Here is a 21,809-nt window from a genome sequence, read left to right as displayed (position 1 = left end):
ATCGACTTAGAAATTAAATGCATTATTTGGCAGGAAAATCTTGTCACCTTACCTTGGTGAGATTACAGAGACTCAGATGTCGACAAAATGATTAGAATAGATAAGATTCCCCCAGTTTGACCTTGATCGATGATATCAAAAAATTCAGCATCAACAAAAATACCCTCCCATCAGCTTGTCCTCAACGTTTACTTCAAACATCCAGGTGATTATCCCATGTTTAGGATTTACATTGATGGTTCCAAGATGGGTAACAATGTGGGTGCTGCTTTTGTAGTTTACTCTAACTTAGGCCATACGTGAGCTTCACAAACTCACTTCGTAAACTTTCAGGTGAGTTTAAGAATTTCAAAACAGCACTTCTAACATCAAAAGTTTGACTTTATTCACTTAATTTACCATTACATATGCATTTTGGAATGATGTATAATTTCATTCCCTCTTCAATGATATTTTTACATACATCAATATATTATATATCATACATCATTCATATTTTAAAGCATGATAGTATACTTTAAAAAATCATGTATCCACTATGTAAAAAATAATATTTATATTATACTGTTATTGAACAAAATTAAATAAACATAATTACTTACATTTAACAGTCATTATTTCATACTATAAACTGTTTTACAGATATTTCACATAAATAGAAAAATATTTTACTTTATTATTATAATGATGCTTCTTTACTTTAATGTTATGCCTTCTATTATGTCATATACTTTATTAATTTGCATACCTTCTGATATGTTATCCAAATTAAAAACATTATAAAAATGAAAATTTGATTGTGTTCTTTAAATTTACATTTATATCTTTAATTAAATGTAAGTAATTAGGTTTATTTAGTGTTATTGAACAAAATTAAATATAAATGTTATTTTTTTACATAGTATATATATTTAACATTATAGATTAAAAAACTCATTAAAAAATTCCTTTAAGTATATGATCAGGAAGTATATGAATTTAAAAAATTATATGAAAATATTATTTTTAATAAGTACTGATTCCATTATTGTGTTAAAATATGAATAATGTATGATATATAGTATACTGACTTCTTATGTAGAAATATCACTGAAGAGGGAACGAAAGTACAGTATACATTGTTCTGAAATGCATACATAACAGTAAATTAAAATATAATAAAGTCATTGTCAAGTGAAACATTTCAATATTACAAGTGCTGTTTTGAAATTCTCAAACTTACCTGAAAGTTTATAGAATAAAGAAAAAGCAATATATTGAATTTACTATTTTTGAAACATACTAATATTAACTTTTACTGATTTTTCAGACTGGTTTCCATCCCTGTCATTATGTTTGCACTAATAAAGTTTCATTTGATTTCAATGTCTCCTTCTTGGTATATAAAACTTAATGTATGGCAACAATTCAACTAACTATTCATTTTTCACTTTTCAAGAGCATACTGACAAATATGTTTAAAACTTTTGATAAATAAATTTATAAAACAACATTTTATAAGTGAATTACAATCTCATTCTTTCATAAAATCATTGGGCATTAGTTAACTTTTACAATAATGAATGACAATAAACTATTATAACAGATGTGTTAATCCTTTCAATCAAAATGTATTATTTACAAAATAAGAAATCTCAGTATTCTTTTTAAATAACTTCAATTACTTGTTTATACATGTTTATCTTAAGAAAATTGGCCATTGATTCATATTTATACAGTAATATTTTGTTACAATTGAGCTAGTATTTTGTAAAATTCAAAAAATTGAATTCATCTAACCACTATAAATCAGATTAATGGGATTTTTAATAAAATAAACATAAAATATTTATAAAATGTCTGTTTTATAAAATTATTCAATTATTAAAAAAATATTATAATATATTGTTTGTGACAGTGATGATTAGAGATAAATAAAATGTAGAAAGTGAACAGAGTATTGAAATGTGTTACAGAATAACAATTATTAAAACAAAAATATAATAAACAAATAATAAAATTTTATTAACCTTGAACTAAGCATTACTGAATTTTAAAGTTAAATACTTAAAATTTTTATCAAAATACTACATATACACAATTCTGATTATTATAATATAAAATGCATATATGTTTTTTTTTTTAATAACTAGAAACAATGTAAATAAATCTAAAATTTTACAATATTGATAATTTAAAGTAATTATCAATTTTATCATCTTTAATATTATCTTTTAACATATTAAATTAATTTAACTTTTAATTACAGAAAACAGAAGTGATTAATAATTAAGATAAATCTTACATTCGAGTGATTTGCACTGGTAATGTCAACAGCAAATGAGGAATTTGTAACAATATCATCAGAATAAACTTGACTTCAAAGATTCAGTTTATATAATAAGACAAATATTTTGAAAACTCAAAATAAAATTTATGAAATTTCAATATTTTCTTAATATGCATAAGCTGGTTTATACAAAAATTTATCTGCTAGAAAAATATGTAAAAAGTTAGATTTGAAAATTTAAATTTTTTGCCGTATTTCCTTGATAGAATGAGGATTTTTAAAAATTGTTACATAAAATTATCTAAAAAAAATTCAATTTTTTAAAAATTTCTAAGATGCAATTTGTTTAAAACCGATTTTGATTTATCTGAAATAAATATGTATCTTATATTCACTGTCAAAAACAACAATCAGCAATCATTGGGAGTAGATCACATGGTGCATAACAAAGACAAATAATAAACATTTTTGGCCATCTGATCAAAATTCACATCAATTCAAATGTGTTTTGCAAGTAACAAGCATTTAAATTAAACTCCTTTTTTAACATTTAAAATATCTTTGAAATAGCATTATGTTGCATCATTAAAAAACAGTTATTGTATATACAGTTTTTACTTTTAATTAATTTGCTTTCATTGCATTTGGAAGGCAATCATCCTTTATTCATAAGGTGTTAAAGAATGTAAAAATAAACATAAACTATTTAAATGTATGAAATAAGTAATCTAACTCGTTATTTATAAAAAATAATTATTTAAAAATTTCCTCTTCATAAAAATATTTTAAAATTTGATTTCAAAATTTTGGTTTATCTTAAAATAAATGCAACTTATAAGGGAGATTAGGCAACTGAAAAGTCAGAAAAATCTGAAACATTGTGTGCAAGCAGAGTAATTCTTTCACAACACAATTATTTTTCATTCATTCCATATCATGGTTTGAGAAGAATGAAATAACTCCTTAAACGTATTGATTTGTTTTTGCAGAATTAATGAGATATTGAAAAAATATATGTATAAGAAAATTGCATCTCTTTTTTATGACTATAAAGCTGAATATAATTATGAAAAAAATTCATGTTTTTTGAGTTGCCCCACCACCAACTCCCAAAACAGTTTTTGTACTTTGTTAATTTATGAGATTTATATGTACTTTGTATTGTAAATATATGTATGCATGGTAAATACTTCTCCATAACTTCTTTTAACACAGTAAAATACACATATTACTTGAATATTATTTTATTAGACTAATTTGTCAACTGCACAATAAATAAGATATTGTATAAAATTCTATTTAAAAGAGTTGTGGTGGGACAACTCAAAAAACATGAATTTTTGATATTTACCTATACACAGCTAAGTAGAAAAAAAAACGAAACTTTTGTCTAAATCTTTTCTTTATATCATTCACAATCAATAGTTATTAAGAAAAACTTTTTGAAGGAATGATTTTATCCCCTCAAATTACAATATAGCATAATAGTTTTGTGTTATGGATGAACTACTCCACTTGCACACAAAGTTTCAGATTATTTTGAATGTCCAAGTTGCCTAACCTCTCCTGTTCATATCAAAGAAATACTTATTAAAAAATTTGCAAGAATATTTCATTATTGGATGAGAATATAAATACATGTACAGTGGAACCTCGGTATACGACCTTAATCCGTTCCTGATGTTTGGACTTATACCGAACCAACCTTTCCCATAAGAAGTAATGTAAAAATGATTAATCCGTTCTCATGTTAAAAAAAAAATGGCTGGCTTGAAACACCTCGCTTTCCTGGCTAGTTCCTGCTTGATTTTTCATGAGATCAGCATGTATCTTTTTAGCTTTCGCGCAACTAAATGGTTGTGATACGCTGTCTCTAGCACACTGTTTTTCAGCTATCCAAAGCAAAAGCAATTTCTCAACATGATCTAATGTCTTCGATCTCTGTTTAGAAATTGATTTAACCCCTTTCGCAACGTTAGCAGATTTAACAATGTCTTCATTTTTCACGATTGTCAATATCGTCGTTTTCGGAATACGGTATGCAACAGTTAAAATCTCGAACACTCATGCCACCTTCGTATTTCTCAAAATCTTTTTTTTCAGTTCCATTGTGATTCTAGTCATTTTTTTACTTTTCTGTTTCTTTTCATTTGCCTTTTTGCAATTCATGATTAATAAAAATAATAAAATTTTACTTACAAATTAAAATCAGAAGAAATTTAACAAAGTTATAAACTGTGGCACCGCAAACGTCTAGTCTGGTCTAATCTAGTACACCGATAGTGCTACTTGTTCATAGATGGCGCGTATAATTGAATTAAGTCGTATACCGAACAAAATTTGTTTCGTCCAAACAGGACGTATTCCGAATTTGACGTATTCTAAAGCAGACGTATACCGAGGTACCACTATATTTGTTAATAAATTAAAAATAATTATTAGCAAATCACAATAAATATAACAAATAAAATATACCTACTTGTTATCATTATTACTTATATTACTGTTAAATCCCTTATCTGCACTGCCAGAACTATTTGTTTTGCTACGATAAGATGACATAAAAGGAGTCATGTCTAGGCACTGGGGAAAGGAAATAAAGCTTGAAATCTTTTTGTGGAAACGACTGGAGTGTTCAAATCGCTAAAAAAACAATGAATATAATTAATTAACTGAAAAAGATTCTAAAGGAAAAACAATGTAAGTACTTTTTTCCAATGTAAGAAATGTAAGAAATTTTACAATGTAAGAAATAATAATTCAGTGAGTGTATTTTTCTTTAAAACAAAAATTATCAATTATAGTTTCAGTTTGTTATACAGATTTCCCAACAAATTTAAACAACATTAATTTAAAACTATAAATTAAAACAAAAACAAACAGAACATATACAGTAAATTACTTTACAAAAAATTCAATATAAAACATCGCTTTAATAACAAAGAAATAACGGATGGTTATGATTAGTATTGAATGTTTAATAAAAACATTATTTATAACAATTTGAAAAGGCCAAAAGGTTGTTACTGGCATAAACAACAGGCATGAATAAAATAAATTATTTCTATTTTCAGTTATGATTAAATATACAGTATTAATAGTGTAACTTAATGATCAAATCTACTTAAATTAATTAATTTAAGCTTAAAAATCAAATTAAACAAATTACTTCCTGAACTGATAACTTTTTAAAAACTTTCAAACTGAACTTGGAGGATGTGATTTCCAAAACAAACATCACAACATGCACATTACAGAATATATTGATACACTAAAACAAAATCTCACAGCCAAAGTAGGTAGACTCAAATGATACAAAACATGTTTGCTACAAAAACAACAAAATAAATTATTTACAAACAATGAAAGCTCTTTTACAGACAAATTAGTATCAAAACAACCACTGATACACAGCACAGTGCCACACCAAAAGAACAACTCACAACCTATTGGTTTCTCTTTGGACCACTGCTGTCACACACAATTCTGATGCAGGATAAATCAAGGAGGAGAACAAAAACTTGTACAACATACCAACTATGCTCTATGCTGAAGTAAACACACATGACTTCCAATACAGTTTTAACAGAACACACCTGATGTAGACAACATTCACAATTTCTGGTACAAAAAATTTACATCACCAGGAACTAACTGAACAACTAATACATCATCATCAATCCACAAGACATGCCAAATTTCTTACTCAGGGCATCATCTACATGAAACTTAAAAACAACAATACCACAGACTCCACACAACACAGACCAATTACATGTCTTCCAACAGTCTACAAGTTATTGACATCCTGTATTGAAAACAAAATATACAAATTGTTTAACTACCTAAAAGGGATGGTGGACTAATAAACAAAAAATTGTTATGTCCTTCTAATCTGACTGTTCACCAGAGTTCAAGAATTACCCAGAAGTAATTCTGGTGAACAGTCAGATTAGAAGGACATAATAATTTTTTGTTTATTTTAGTCCACAAACCCCTTTTAGGTGGTTAGGTAAACAATCAATTAAGCTGACTAATATTGCCAAATTTATCTAAAATATACAAACATGCCAATGAACACAACTTTACAGAACAACAAAAAGATTATACATCTACAACAGCTGTAAATGATCAGGCTATATTTTGGATAAATAATTATAAATTAGAAATGAATTTGGCACTAGAGTGAGGCATTAGGCACCATCTCTTATTAAAATTAATAATTAATATTTAAGATTTCAATATTCCGAAAGCAACGTTCAAATATTTGTGTATTTATTACGTCATCAAGACGATAACAGCAGCGAGTCACTNCCCTGGTTTAATTGATCTTGTTTATTATGATAGTCTTTTATTACTTATAAAACATAGAAGACAGCAAAATAATATAAAAATATATGTGATTATAAAAGAAAGAATAGACTACAAATTATTTACCCTTCGCTATCTAGAACATCTTGAACACTAGCCCGAGTTATTAAGTGGTCATCACATTTGAACCATTGATCCCTGTGTTGTCGAATGTATGCAGTATAATGCCCTGTTTCTATGGTACCACTATGATTAACAACTGCAAATAGGCAATACCTGTCAAAATTGATATGTTGAAAATTAATGACAACATTAAACAGTTTTTAAATAAATATAAATTCATTAACATAACATTAATTTTATATATATAATTTCATTACAGAATTTGATATACTATTGCTATCAATAAAAATTTATACAAATGCAATTATATTGAAAATTTCAGTTCTTTTCTGTTAATGGGACACCAGTTGTAACTTTAATCCGATATGCAATATTATTGTCCACTAAGAATATCATGTTTAACTATTTAGCCCACTCAACTGTGCCATACTTGATGTTATATGTTTTACAGGGCTTGCCCTCACCTGGGAGCTAAAGTGCAAGTTATAGCAAGCACTGAAGTGTATGCCTACATGCAAAGCATGAAGAATAGGCAGTGTAATGATACATGTTAAAAACTGACCTTTGGAGGCAAATATCTCATGAAGGGTCAACAATTCTGGGATGGTGTAAAATCCCTCATTCAGAACTAGAATCTTACCTGTTGCTGTACGGCTAGCATCCCATTAACAAAAAAGTACCAAAATTTCTCTTCTAGTGAGAAATTTTATAATTAAAAATGATTTTATTTTTAAAACATCCTGACTGATGAAAAATATCACAATGAAGAACATTACATACTGGGTTAAATAAATATTTCTTTTAATGTAAACAAGGTTTGTTAAAACTTATATAAAAAAATATTACTTATGACTCAATTCAATATTTCTGAGTTATAGAATATAATAATATGAATGTGTTGCAATTCTTTGAAAATATATAAATCAGGTTTGTGAGTCAATTTATATATATATATATATATATAGATATACGTATTATACTCTGTAACACTACTAAACTAGAGCCTTATACCTCATTCGCCTTGGGGTGACCTCTCTCGACCGTTTCAATCTCAACTGAAACGAGGTTCAATCACGATCAACTTGAGAGAGTTCTTGAACTAGATCCAGTCATAAGAGAGATGTCACAATCCCACGCACGCGAGAAAATACAAGATGGCTGCAGAACACGTGTCGGGCTATCGACAGCAAAATAAAAAAGATATTGTATTTCGAAAGACGATGGCATCTGTCTATTATTAGATATATCGCAAGAAAAAGTATTGTATTTATTTCTAACCAAAACTTCCATTTTGTTTGTCGGTGTTCATGACTTACCGCCTAGTTATTTCAGTTTTATCGTCGTGTGTAACATCTGGGTTCTTCTCAAGTTGACTGCCTGTGCACAGTCAACTTGAGAAAAAAATTATTAAGGAAAAATTTTCTGTTAACAAACCCTTTGTTAAATATTTTGAATATCATCACTGAGTACACCTAGATGATGGGAAATCACATAGCAATGCATGGTCGGAAATGCTTTCCTGGAACTTGTTGCACGCATCATGGCAGCTGCTGGGGAAGTCCTGGACACGCCCAGTATTTTCGACCATGCGCCAGAGATGTGAGGCCTGCATCATGGCCCGGGGTTGTAATTTTGAACACCTTATTTGATTTTTGCTGTACTAAGAATAATAAACATGTTTTCTCACCCTGTTCGTGTCCTTCCTTTCTTGTGTTTTGTGTCATCACTACTGTGCCAGGAAAGTGTTTCTGACCATGCATTGTTGTGATTTCCCATTGTCTAGGTGTACTCTATCTCTCCTAAAAAATTGTAATCACTGTACTGATACACCCTGTATATATGTATCCTTAAAAAGAGTTTTGTTTTCAATAATAAAACTAATACGTTAATTTATATAATTTGCATATTTTATGTAAATTTTATCCCATTTATGCCCACTGGCATTGCTAGACTTATTAATAATTATTGATAATAATAATTTTACTTAAATAGTTATTATTTTCATGTTTAGTGACACAAAGTATTATATAACTTGTAATAGTGTATAGTATAGTAAACAGTAATCTATACAGTAATAGAGGGCAAACTGCTTAAGAAAATATTTATAAACTTTCAGCTATAAATGAAAATTTTTTTACTTTATTTTTATTATTATTTTTTTAACATAATTTTTAAAAAACTTTTCTTTTTTTTGAAAGTTTCAAAAAAAAAGTTTTTTTTTAAATTAATCAAGATTAGTTTCAAAAGAATCAAAATATAATATATTAATTAATATTTGGTCAATTGTTAGAATAGAATTAATAATTAATCAAATGTTCTAATTGAAACAAAATTATTACAGATGAAACCCAGAAAAGAATAACAATTCTACCTGAATTTATCACTAGTTATCAAAAGGTATTCTTTCGTCAAGTGTTTCCAGGAAGACTTTTGCAAGAAATTGATCAAAAAAATGCTAATGAGATTCTTGTTAGATCAACTCCACATAATGTAAGTTATGTTCTGAATATTTAATTCTTAAAAAATTATATTTTTTAATAAGTTTTTTTAAGAAATATGAAAAATATAAGTTAATTTTTTAAGAAGAAGGAAATTTTACAAGAGATAACTTTCAAGTGATTTAGTTCTTTTTAGATGTACAGTACATTATCTTTGCTAGGGATAAGATATATATTTGCTATTTATCAGGATTCAGGTTACTGATATTTTCATTTAAAATGCTATAAAAACTACAGTATATACTAGCAATTGCATTTTTCTGTATTATGGATGCTTACAAACCCCATTTATATGTTTCTCAGTTGTATGTTTTTCACAAAATATTTAAATATTTTCTGTATGGTATATTCTTCATTATAAATCACTTAAGCTGTACATTCTTCATTTATACAATTTTATACTTATATACTGTGTTTTTTGGTATCCTCCAGCTTTTATTTTCTTACTTATGCATTATTTGCTTCAAATGGAAAAATTTTAAGTGAAAAAGCAAATTATGTATTCATTTTAGGTGATCACAATGATAGTGAATCACCAGCAAATGCAAAAAACAGTGACTAACTAATAAGTAATATGATGCCATTTATGACATATTTTCTCATTTAGCAAATCACTCTGCTAGTCCAGCACAATGAAAATTTTCACTTTCTGCATTCTATAGTGTGATCCAATTTTGATAAGTGAATAAAAATCACTTTCTAGTTTCTAATTTATTTTCACTATTCACTGTCAGAATGACTCTTCATTCTTTTATGTGACTGGAGTTTTAATGGAAGGATACAACTGTGTGACAAGTCCATTGGAAAAAAAAAACAAGAAACAAGCAAAATTTGATCAATTTTTAAAAGTACATGACTTAATTTACTGTTTTATTTTTTGTTGTTTTATATGTTCAAATATATTATACATGTAAATTGAAACTTTTTTATTCATACTTACACATACAGATTCAGTTGTACTGTACTGTGTTAATTTATGCCATGCTGTACTTTTGTGGTGACTATATTCATTCTAAAAGCAATTACAGTAGAGCATCAATTATCCAAATACCGATCTACCGAAACATCAGTTTACCAAAAGCGTTCTAGTCTGCAAATTCAAATTTCTGCTAGTGCAGCACTCCCCTTCTCTGCCAACCTAAACTGTAGGCCTAGTTTAATGTACTACATTATGTAATGTATGTATTTGTAAGACATGTGTTACAAAATATATGCAGTACAGTTTTGTGTTTAATATATTTTTTTGTAAATGATCAGTGATCCGAACAACCCCAATCCCAAATTGTTTTAAATAATCGATGCTCTACTGTAAAAGGTTGTTTCACTTGTATGTTTCTCAGTTTCCTTGAAAAACATACAAACAAGATTTGACTGTAAATAAGATATNTTGTTTTTATATTTTTCAATATATTTATTTTGTTTGTAAAAAAATAAAGAAGAAATTTTTAAAGATACAATAGCCACAATTATTATTTTAAAAAGTTTACGTTAGGCTTAACATCGACAAAAATTCAACACAAAGTGACATGCAACAGAGAAAAATTTCAACATGGGATAGGTTAATATATTTTTTTATACATAATCGGTTATATGAAAAATAAGTTATCTGAACAACCCCAGTTCCCAATTGATTCGGATAAATGACATTCTACTGTACTTTTGTTTATATCTCGACATAATCGCCTTAAACATTGAGACATTTATCTCAGCATGACATTAGTTTGAACATCCCTTCATGGTACTGCTGCTTGCCAAGTTGCTTGAAATAGTCCAGAATGGTGTCTTGCAATTCCTCCTGATCCACAAAGCGTTTCCCGCCAAAAATTTCTTTAAAGGTCCGAATAAATGAAAATCTGATGGGGAGGTTAAATTTGGACTATACAGATGTTTCAGGACCTCCCAATTCTGCTGTGCCAACCACAGTTTGGTTTGATTTGACGTGTGGAGTATAGTCCAGATTTAGCCCCCTTGGATCTTCGTTTATTTGGATCTTTAAAGAAATTTTTGGTGGGGAAACACTTTGTGGATCAGGAGGAATTGGAAGACACCTTTCTGGACTACTTCAATCAACTTAACAAGCAGCAGTACCATGAAGGGATGTTCAAACTAATGTCATGCTGGGATAAATGTCTCAACGTTTAAGGTGATTATGTCGAGATATAAACAAAAGTATGTAGTGTTTATGGAATGTATTAAATATTTTCTTTAATTAAAAATGTTAGTGTAATTTTGGCCTGTACCTTTAATATTGGACTCCCCTTTGTGTGTGTGTGTGTAGTAGTAGTTCAAAATATCTTAATAATTGACTTCATATTTTAATAATTAATAATTAAATACAGATTTAGAAAAATTTTCTTTTATTTACTTACATAATTTCTTCTAGGTTTACAAGACCAGAACATTTAGGAAGTTCTGCTAAAATAAAATGCAGTAGCTGTCAAAGTTATCAGGAATCAACAAAGCAACTTACAATGAAAAAGCTCCCTGTTGTTGCTAGTTTTCATCTCAAAGTAACTATATGCTATTTAGTTTTTTTATTTTTGTAGTAGTACTGTGTTTCCCTGAAAATAAGGCATCCTCTGAAAATAAGACCTAGCAGAGGTTTTGCTGAATTGCAAAATATACGACCTCCCCCCGAAAATAAGACCTAGCAAAGTTTTTTTTAGTAGTAACGGTCATCCACAGATGGTTGGAAGTGGCCGTTGGCTTTTTGAAAGTACAGCCACCGATTGGTCAGCAGACAATCACACCACACAGCATGATTTGCAGAAGCCTATGGCTTGGGAATGACAGATTTGCATAAGGTTACGGCTGGTGATCGCTAATTGGTCGGCCGGGAATCACGACACATCACATTTGCATAGTGCTATGGTTCAGTAAGCACTAATTGGTCATCAATCCTGATGTCAATGCTATGAAAAGGTTAAATTGAAGCGAGAGTGGGAAGTTCACTCCAGCACGGGAACTTCATAAGTTCACTTTGGTTTTATTTAAGTTCAGTTTGACACGACTGGATATACGTCACTCTTGTTTAACTTAGACTTGGGAATTTTTTTGTTCAACAATAAATGTGAATTCTTCATGGAAAAATAAGACATCCCCTGAAAATAAGACCTAGCACATCTTTGAGAACAAAAATTAATAGACAGTCTTATTTTCGGGAAAACAGGGTAGTAGTAGTAGTTGTTGTTGTTGTTGTTTAATTTATTATTATTATGTTGGATTTAGTGAGTTATACTCAGTCGACACTGGCTGCTATGTACTATGCCAGACCAGAGTCAAGGCATAGCAACCAAAACAAGACAAAAATTAAATAAGGGTGTCAGTGTATGTGTCTGTATTCAGGAATTTCCTAACAATATGATATGTATTCAATATAGTGATCTTCTATAGTGTGATGTATGTGTTTCTTTTCAATTGTAATGTTCCCATGCTTTTGTGTAGTGTGTGTGGTATGACACCTGTAGAGGAGAGGACAACAGGTACAATAAGAACCTTATTCATCCTCCACAGATGCCTTATTTCCTGGGCGAGTTGTGTGTACTGGCTGATTTTTCAGTATACATGTTTTGTACATTGTGAGTATTTGAAATGGATATGTCTATAATGTATGTGATTTTATTGTGCTTGTCAATGAGTGATGGCTTGTCTGTTGTGGTAAATTATTTTCTCTGTGACTATGACTCTGTCATAGTACATTTTGTGCATGTTGTTTTTCAATACTGTCTGTGGAATGTATTTGTAATATGGTTTGTGGCTGTCTAATAATTTGTTTGTTTACAAGCTCTTAGTGTATTATATTTGCTACTTGATTATGTCTATGTAAATAATCTGTTTGTGCCAAGAGCTTGCAACTGGAAGTGATGTGTTGTATAGTTTCTGGCATGATGTGACATTTTCTGCATGTGTCATTTGTGAGTGTTGTATCTTTGAGTATGTGTTTTCTGTAGTTTTTAGTATTTATGACCTGATCCTGTATGGCAATCATGAATCCTTCTGTCTCCCCAAAGAGGCATCCCCAAGCTAACCAGCTGTTTGACGCAGTTATGTCAACAAAATCCTGGGCCAGGTCATAGGGATGCCTGCCATGGAGTGCTTATGAACTCACAATTGCTTTAATGGTGTCTATGCTATTTATACGTTGTAAGTGTAAATTTAATAGTGTGTTATTTGAGTCTGCTAGAGTTACTGCTTTATGTAACTAACTATGATGTTTCTTGTTTTTTGTAGAAAAACTCTTGCAGTGACTGTATTTGTTTGTAATGAAGGTTAACTATGTTGATTGCCATGTCTTCTATCGTTATGTGGAAGGGTTAATCTTTCTATGGCATATTTAGGATGATGATGTTTATGCTTAGCAAGTGTTGTTCTTGTTTTTGTTTGGAGTTGTTCACGATCTGTGTAGGTCCAATGCATAATTCCAAAAGAATACTGGGACAACATATGTGTTTATTGCTTTAACTGTGTTCTGAGAATAGCATTTAACCTACTTTGACATTCTTTAATTAATCTTTGCTTTATTTGTGTATGTTCTGTTAGTTTGGCCTGTTGGAATCCTAAATACTTGCAGAACTCGTCCTCCATGGATTCAATAACATCTCCATTTCCAAGTACAGAATTTTTTTTCAGGACTCCTTTTTCTATATGAAGTGTTTTACATTTGTCTAGGCTAAACTCCATTTGTATGTCCTTGGTGTATAAATATGTGATTTGTAGGAGCTGATGAAGTTGTTTTTGTGTGTAGATGCGTAAAGTTTTATGTCGTCCATGCACATGAGATGTGACAGTGTAAATCATGTTGTGTTTTCATGTCTGTTGATGTAACTATATTGCATGTTGTTTAACATGTTAGATAATGGGTTCAGGGCTAAACAGAACTAGAGGACTTAAGGAATTTCCTTGAAAAATTCCTTGCCTAATGAATATTTGGTTTGTTTGTATGGAAGTGTTATGAAGCCTGGGATGCATTGTTCTCTAGTGCTGCATAGTGTTTTGGAGGAATGCAATGAGTGATGGATGTACTTTGTTCATGTGTAGAATGTGTAGCAGCCAACTGTGTGGAACATTGTCAAATGCTGTTTTGTAGTGTGTATATATATATATACCATGTGTATGTTTCTGTGTTGTTTGGGTGCTTGCTGTGGAATGACTGAATCTATGAGTAACTGTTGTTTCCATCCCCTGTGATTTCTACAGCAATCTTTTTGTTAAATATACACGACCATTGAAATCTGATACGTTAAGTTAATACATTTACAACAGCCATAAATGATCGGGCTATATTTTGGATAAATAATTATAAATTAGAAATGAATTTGGCACTAGAGTGAGGCATTAGGCACCATCTCTTATTAAAATTAATAATTAATATTTAATTAAATAATTTAGAATAAACTGGAAGAAAAGAATTGGCCCAAAGCGGGACTTGAACCCACAACTCCCGCATACCATGCGGATGCATTGGCAGTTATGCTACCCGGAGTTGTGGGAGTTGCGTGTTCAAGTCCTGTTTTGGGCTGATTCTTTTCTTCCAGTTTATTCTAAATTATTTAATTAAATATTATTAATTTTAATAAGAGATGGTGCCTAATGCCTCACTCTAGTGCCAAATTCATTTCTAATTTATAATTATTTATCAAAAATATAGCCCGATCATTTATGGCTGTTGTAAATGTATTAACTTAACGTATCAGATTTCAATGGTCGTGTATATTTAACAAAAAGATTGCTGTAGAAATCACAGGGGATGGAAACAACAGTTACTCATAGATTCAGTCATTCCACAGCAAGCACCCAAACAACACAGAAACATACACATGGTATATATATATATACACACTACAAAACAGCATTTGACAATGTTCCACACAGTTGGCTGCTACACATTCTACACATGAACAAAGTACATCCATCACTCATTGCATTCCTCCAAAACACTATGCAGCACTAGAGAACAATGCATCCCAGGCTTCATAACACTTCCATACAAACAAACCAAATATTCATTAGGCAAGGAATTTTTCAAGGAAATTCCTTAAGTCCTCTAGTTCTGTTTAGCCCTGAACCCATTATCTAACATGTTAAACAACATGCAATATAGTTACATCAACAGACATGAAAACACAACATGATTTACACTATCACATCTCATGTGCATGGACGACATAAAACTTTACGCATCTACACACAAAAACAACTTCATCAGCTCCTACAAATCACATATTTATACACCAAGGACATACAAATGGAGTTTAGCCTAGACAAATGTAAAACACTTCATATAGAAAAAGGAGTCCTGAAAAAAAATTCTGTACTTGGAAATGGAGATGTTATTGAATCCATGGAGGACGAGTTCTGCAAGTATTTAGGATTCCAACAGGCCAAACTAACAGAACATACACAAATAAAGCAAAGATTAATTAAAGAATGTCAAAGTAGGTTAAATGCTATTCTCAGAACACAGTTAAAGCAATAAACACATATGTTGTCCCAGTATTCTTTTGGAATTATGCATTGGACCTACACAGATCGTGAACAACTCCAAACAAAAACAAGAACAACACTTGCTAAGCATAAACATCATCATCCTAAATATGCCATAGAAAGATTAACCCTTCCACATAACGATAGAAGACATGGCAATCAACATAGTTAACCTTCATTACAAACAAATACAGTCACTGCAAGAGTTTTTCTACAAAAAACAAGAAACATCATAGTTAGTTACATAAAGCAGTAACTCTAGCAGACTCAAATAACACACTATTAAATTTACACTTACAACGTATAAATAGCATAGACACCATTAAAGCAATTGTGAGTTCATAAGCACTCCATGGCAGGCATCCCTATGACCTGGCCCAGGATTTTGTTGACATAACTGCGTCAAACAGCTGGTTAGCTTGGGGATGCCTCTTTGGGGAGACAGAAGGATTCATGATTGCCATACAGCATAAATACTAAAAACTACAGAAAACACATACTCAAAGATACAACACTCACAAATGACACATGCAGAAAATGTCACATCATGCCAGAAACTATACAAAACATCACTTCCAGTTGCAAGCTCTTGGCACAAACAGATTATTTACATAGACATAATCAAGTAGCAAATATAATACACTAAGAGCTTGTAAACAAACAAATTATTAGACAGCCACAAACCATATTACAAATACATTCCACAGACAGTATTGAAAAACAACATGCACAAAATGTACTATGACAGAGTCATAGTCACAGAGAAAATAATTTACCACAACAGACAAGCCATCACTCATTGACAAGCACAATAAAATCACATACATTATAGACATATCCATTTCAAATACTCACAATGTACAAAACATGTATACTGAAAAATCAGCCAGTACACACAACTCGCCCAGGAAATAAGGCATCTGTGGAGGATGAATAAGGTTCTTATTGTACCTGTTGTCCTCTCCTCTACAGGTGTCATACCACACACACTACACAAAAGCATGGGAACATTACAATTGAAAAGAAACACATACATCACACTATAGAAGATCACTATATTGAATACATATCATATTGTTAGGAAATTCCTGAATACAGACACATACACTGACACCCTTATTTAATTTTTGTCTTGTTTTGGTTGCTATGCCTTGACTCTGGTCTGGCATAGTACATAGCAGCCAGTGTCGACTGAGTATAACTCACTAAATCCAACATAATAATAATAAATTAAACAACAACAACAACAACTACTACTACTACCCTGTTTTCCCGAAAATAAGACTGTCTATTAATTTTTGTTCTCAAAGATGTGCTAGGTCTTATTTTCAGGGGATGTCTTATTTTTCCATGAAGAATTCACATTTATTGTTGAACAAAAAAATTCCCAAGTCTAAGTTAAACAAGAGTGACGTATATCCAGTCGTGTCAAACTGAACTTAAATAAAACCAAAGTGAACTTATGAAGTTCCCGTGCTGGAGTGAACTTCCCACTCTCGCTTCAATTTAACCTTTTCATAGCATTGACATCAGGATTGATGACCAATTAGTGCTTACTGAACCATAGCACTATGCAAATGTGATGTGTCGTGATTCCCGGCCGACCAATTAGCGATCACCAGCCGTAACCTTATGCAAATCTGTCATTCCCAAGCCATAGGCTTCTGCAAATCATGCTGTGTGGTGTGATTGTCTGCTGACCAATCGGTGGCTGTACTTTCAAAAAGCCAACGGCCACTTCCAACCATCTGTGGATGACCGTTACTACTAAAAAAAACTTTGCTAGGTCTTATTTTCGGGGGGAGGTCGTATATTTTGCAATTCAGCAAAACCTCTGCTAGGTCTTATTTTCAGAGGATGCCTTATTTTCAGGGAAACACAGTACTACTACAAAAATAAAAAAACTAAATAGCATATAGTTACTTTGAGATGAAAACTAGCAACAACAGGGAGCTTTTTCATTGTAAGTTGCTTTGTTGATTCCTGATAACTTTGACAGCTACTGCATTTTATTTTAGCAGAACTTCCTAAATGTTCTGGTCTTGTAAACCTAGAAGAAATTATGTAAGTAAATAAAAGAAAATTTTTCTAAATCTGTATTTAATTATTAATTATTAAAATATGAAGTCAATTATTAAGATATTTTGAACTACTACTACACACACACACACAAAGGGGAGTCCAATATTAAAGGTACAGGCCAAAATTACACTAACATTTTTAATTAAAGAAAATATTTAATACATTCCATAAACACTACATACTTTTGTTTATATCTCGACATAATCACCTTAAACGTTGAGACATTTATCCCAGCATGACATTAGTTTGAACATCCCTTCATGGTACTGCTGCTTGTTAAGTTGATTGAAGTAGTCCAGAAAGGTGTCTTCCAATTCCTCCTGATCCACAAAGTGTTTCCCCACCAAAAATTTCTTTAAAGATCCAAATAAACGAAGATCCAAGGGGGCTAAATCTGGACTATACTCCACACGTCAAATCAAACCAAACTGTGGTTGGCACAGCAGAATTGGGAGGTCCTGAAACATCTGTATAGTCCAAATTTAACCTCCCCATCAGATTTTCATTTATTCGGACCTTTAAAGAAATTTTTGGCGGGAAACGCTTTGTGGATCAGGAGGAATTGCAAGACACCATTCTGGACTATTTCAAGCAACTTGGCAAGCAGCAGTACCATGAAGGGATGTTCAAACTAATGTCATGCTGAGATAAATGTCTCAATGTTTAAGGCGATTATGTCGAGATATAAACAAAAGTACAGTAGAATGTCATTTATCCGAATCAATTGGGAACTGGGGTTGTTCAGATAACTTATTTTTCATATAACCGATTATGTATAAAAAAATATATTAACCTATCCCATGTTGAAATTTTTCTCTGTTGCATGTCACTTTGTGTTGAATTTTTGTCGATGTTAAGCCTAACGTAAACTTTTTAAAATAATAATTGTGGCTATTGTATCTTTAAAAATTTCTTCTTTATTTTTTTACAAACAAAATAAATATATTGAAAAATATAAAAACAAAAAAAAATTATACTTTAGAAGTTAATCTAGTATCAAAAACGTTTGATTCAGCACGACACACAGTCCTCAGAAAAACACCACACAAAAGTGCCAGTGCTGCCAGCTAAAACACATACATCAACAAAAAAAATATTGGAGTAGCCCAAGATATAGCTAAAGATTGCAGCACCACTGCTCCAGCGAAAATTTAAATTTGCCGACTGGAATTCTTTCAGATAAACGACGCTCCACTATATGTAGTTTTTTGTGGAATGTATTAAATATTTTCTTTAATTATAAATGTTAGTGTAATTTTGGTCTGCACCTTGATATCAGACTCCCCTCATATATAACAAAAATATACTTTGCACTGATCTCCATATTTTGTGTGCTTGTGTGTATATGTATATGTGTATATGTATGTATATATTACATATATGTATATATTCTACATTAATTTAATTTACAATACAGTCGACCCCCCTATAAGATCATTGATTTTTCCGTTTTATCTGAATTACATGTTGTACGAGTCACTTAGATTTTACAAATACGTGTGCCGGACTGTGAATGGCTCACATATTTGTAAAATCTAAGTGACTCGTACAACATGTAATTCAGATAAAACGGAAAAATCAATGATCTTATAGGGGGGTCGACTGTATTAACATAGGCATATGCCACTTACAGTAATTGATTGCATGAATATCATAGTGTTCAGTAAGATATTGAAAGTTGAACTTTGACATCTAGTAGTACATAAAATATTATATTTTTTCAGATTTTCTAATAACATACTTTATCTGCATTTTAAACTGTATCATTTATTTTGAAAAAAATCCATTTCTAATTCTCAAACATTTTATTTCAGTGAGTATATCAATTGAGCCAATTTAGATATACTATATGATAAGTAAAACAACTTATAAGAATTTTCTAATCTTTTTATATATACATTACATGAAAATAATGTGTCTTAAAAAAGTTAAAACATATTGTTTATTATTACCTTTCTAAACAATCTATTAATGATGATGGCTCAGCATCTTCTTGTCCATCTCCAATTCCACATTCTAGTAATAAAATAAATTATAAGGAGTTTTTGATTTGAAATACAATATTTTTATGAATTATTATAAAATATTATTTATTAATATATTATTTCATCAGTAAAATATAAGGGGGAGGTCCATTGACTATGGTATGCTTGTTCAATATACAGCCTCTGTAGCCCTGACCAAGTTAATATTTATATATAATGAATATAGATATAGATGATAATATATTATATTGCATTGGTAGGCATTTTTATAGATGAAATACAGCTAAAAAAGATAAAAAAAAAAAGGTTTTGTTTTAGGAGTTGGAAATTGGCTGATCCATTTTACATTGTTTTTTTTTGGGAAAATTTGATTCGATTTGAGAATTTTTTCAGAACAAAAAAAAAAATTTGTTTCCAGACAACTTTTAGAAACAAATTAAGTTCATATAAAATGTAAAATAATATAAAATGAAAGATTTTAAATTTAAGTTTTTTATTCTCAGAAGAAAAAAGAAATTCTATTAACTAACATAATTTTTTTATTTATATTTATTACCTGATGTATTTTCAGTTGAACTTGAAGCTTGAAGATGAGTGTTTGGCCCAAGATCTAGTGAAATATCCCAAAATGGATCTATTGTTGTAGACACTGCTCTGTAATTATTAAGAAGTTAATCTTATTTTTAAAATATGACAAGCAAAAAATAATATGAAAAAGCATATTAAATTTATTTAAAGAGAATAATGAAGTAACAATATTTTTCTTTGAATAATACTCTGTATTTAACTATTATTTAAAAAAATATTTTTAGATTAGTCTCTAAATATCTATTAAAGGAAAATTTAGCAAAAGACACAAACTAAACTATGTAAGAAAGCAAAGTAGAGAATTTATTTGATTATTATTGATTAAATTTATTGACTCCCTTTAAACAATTACTCTAAACATTATTATTTTTTTATTCTTTCTTCTGGACAAATGGAAATCTACTATACAATTTTAAGAATTAAATAATATAAGCAATTAACAAGCCATAACTATAATATTAAAAAAGTGCACATTCATTTTATGAAGTATAATTCATTCAAAACTTAACATATTCCATACAAACAATGTCTCTGAGCATCCTACACTGCCTTGCTAAATATAGTGAAAATGCACATCCTCAAAGTTTGATTATTGTTAGGGGAAATTCTATCCTTTGTTTATAACAAAGTTTATTTTTATTGTTCACTGCACACTTCATTCAATATAGTTCATCCCTTTTATATTAATATTAATGCTATATATGGAGCTAAAGATTCCTTGTTTAGAAGTGCAGCAAACCCTAGAATGATGTCTGGCCAGTGGCTGTTTGGAATTTTGTCCAGTGTTTTCTTCTTGTTACTCAATTCATTACTTAATTTTGAAAATCGCTACTTTTTGCTGACTGTCTTTTTGTTTATCTTGTCATTTTAATAATTCTGATGAAGAATATAACTTCCAACTTACTAATTCCAACTTACAATTAGCCTTGACTAGTTTTATCGTCAACTTCCTTTTTATCGTCAACTTTTTGTTGACTGTCAAGGAATACCTCCTTTATTCTTACAAGAAATACCTTGTAAGAATATATAATTAATATATAAGTTGTAAATAGAACATGGAAGTTGTTTATTTTCAAATTAATACTACTCTCTATGCATCATGAATCCAGGCAGGCATTGAAATTTTTGTAAGGTTTTTATGAATACCTTAAGTATTTATTAATCTGCTGCATTAATGATATTCTATTTTATGATTTTAGTAACAAATTAAAAATATTCACTTATACAAAAAGTTTCATTAGTCAAAGAATAATTAGTGTTCTAAGTGAAATTCTTACTTGCAAGCTTGGCATATAACATCAGACTGAAGTCCTCCAGTAAATATTTGATCAATAATACAGTTACAATGATGAGGATTACTACTTGATAAACCATTGGTTCCTAAAATAATAAAATATTTATTTTAATATATTATACAATATAATTGCATCTAAAAATTGTATATCATATTTATTAATAGACATTGTTAAT

The 21,809-nt window shown here is 30.1% G+C and overlaps 1 protein-coding gene across 1 annotated transcript in view; it reads right to left on the bottom strand.

Moving 5' to 3' along the window:
• Positions 1–2,284: 2,284 nt before the first annotated feature.
• LOC111614579 (ubiquitin carboxyl-terminal hydrolase 22-like) overlaps positions 2,285–21,809 on the bottom strand; it is a gene marked incomplete at both ends in the record, with an annotated part of 46,899 nt that continues 27,374 nt past the window's right edge. The window contains 6 exons of the mRNA XM_023355951.1: positions 2,285–2,357; positions 4,749–4,912; positions 17,608–17,734; positions 19,719–19,782; positions 20,308–20,405; positions 21,617–21,719. Of these exons, the coding sequence (XP_023211719.1) occupies positions 2,285–2,357; positions 4,749–4,912; positions 17,608–17,734; positions 19,719–19,782; positions 20,308–20,405; positions 21,617–21,719 (629 nt within the window). The remainder of the gene's footprint in view (positions 2,358–4,748; positions 4,913–17,607; positions 17,735–19,718; positions 19,783–20,307; positions 20,406–21,616; positions 21,720–21,809) is intronic.

The sequence above is a fragment of the Centruroides sculpturatus genome, unplaced genomic scaffold, assembly GCF_000671375.1.
Source record: "Centruroides sculpturatus isolate CEXI.00-Female unplaced genomic scaffold, Cexi_2.0 scaffold2156, whole genome shotgun sequence".
Lineage (NCBI taxonomy): Eukaryota > Metazoa > Arthropoda > Arachnida > Scorpiones > Buthidae > Centruroides > Centruroides sculpturatus.
This window is presented reverse-complemented; position numbering and strand designations above follow the sequence as displayed.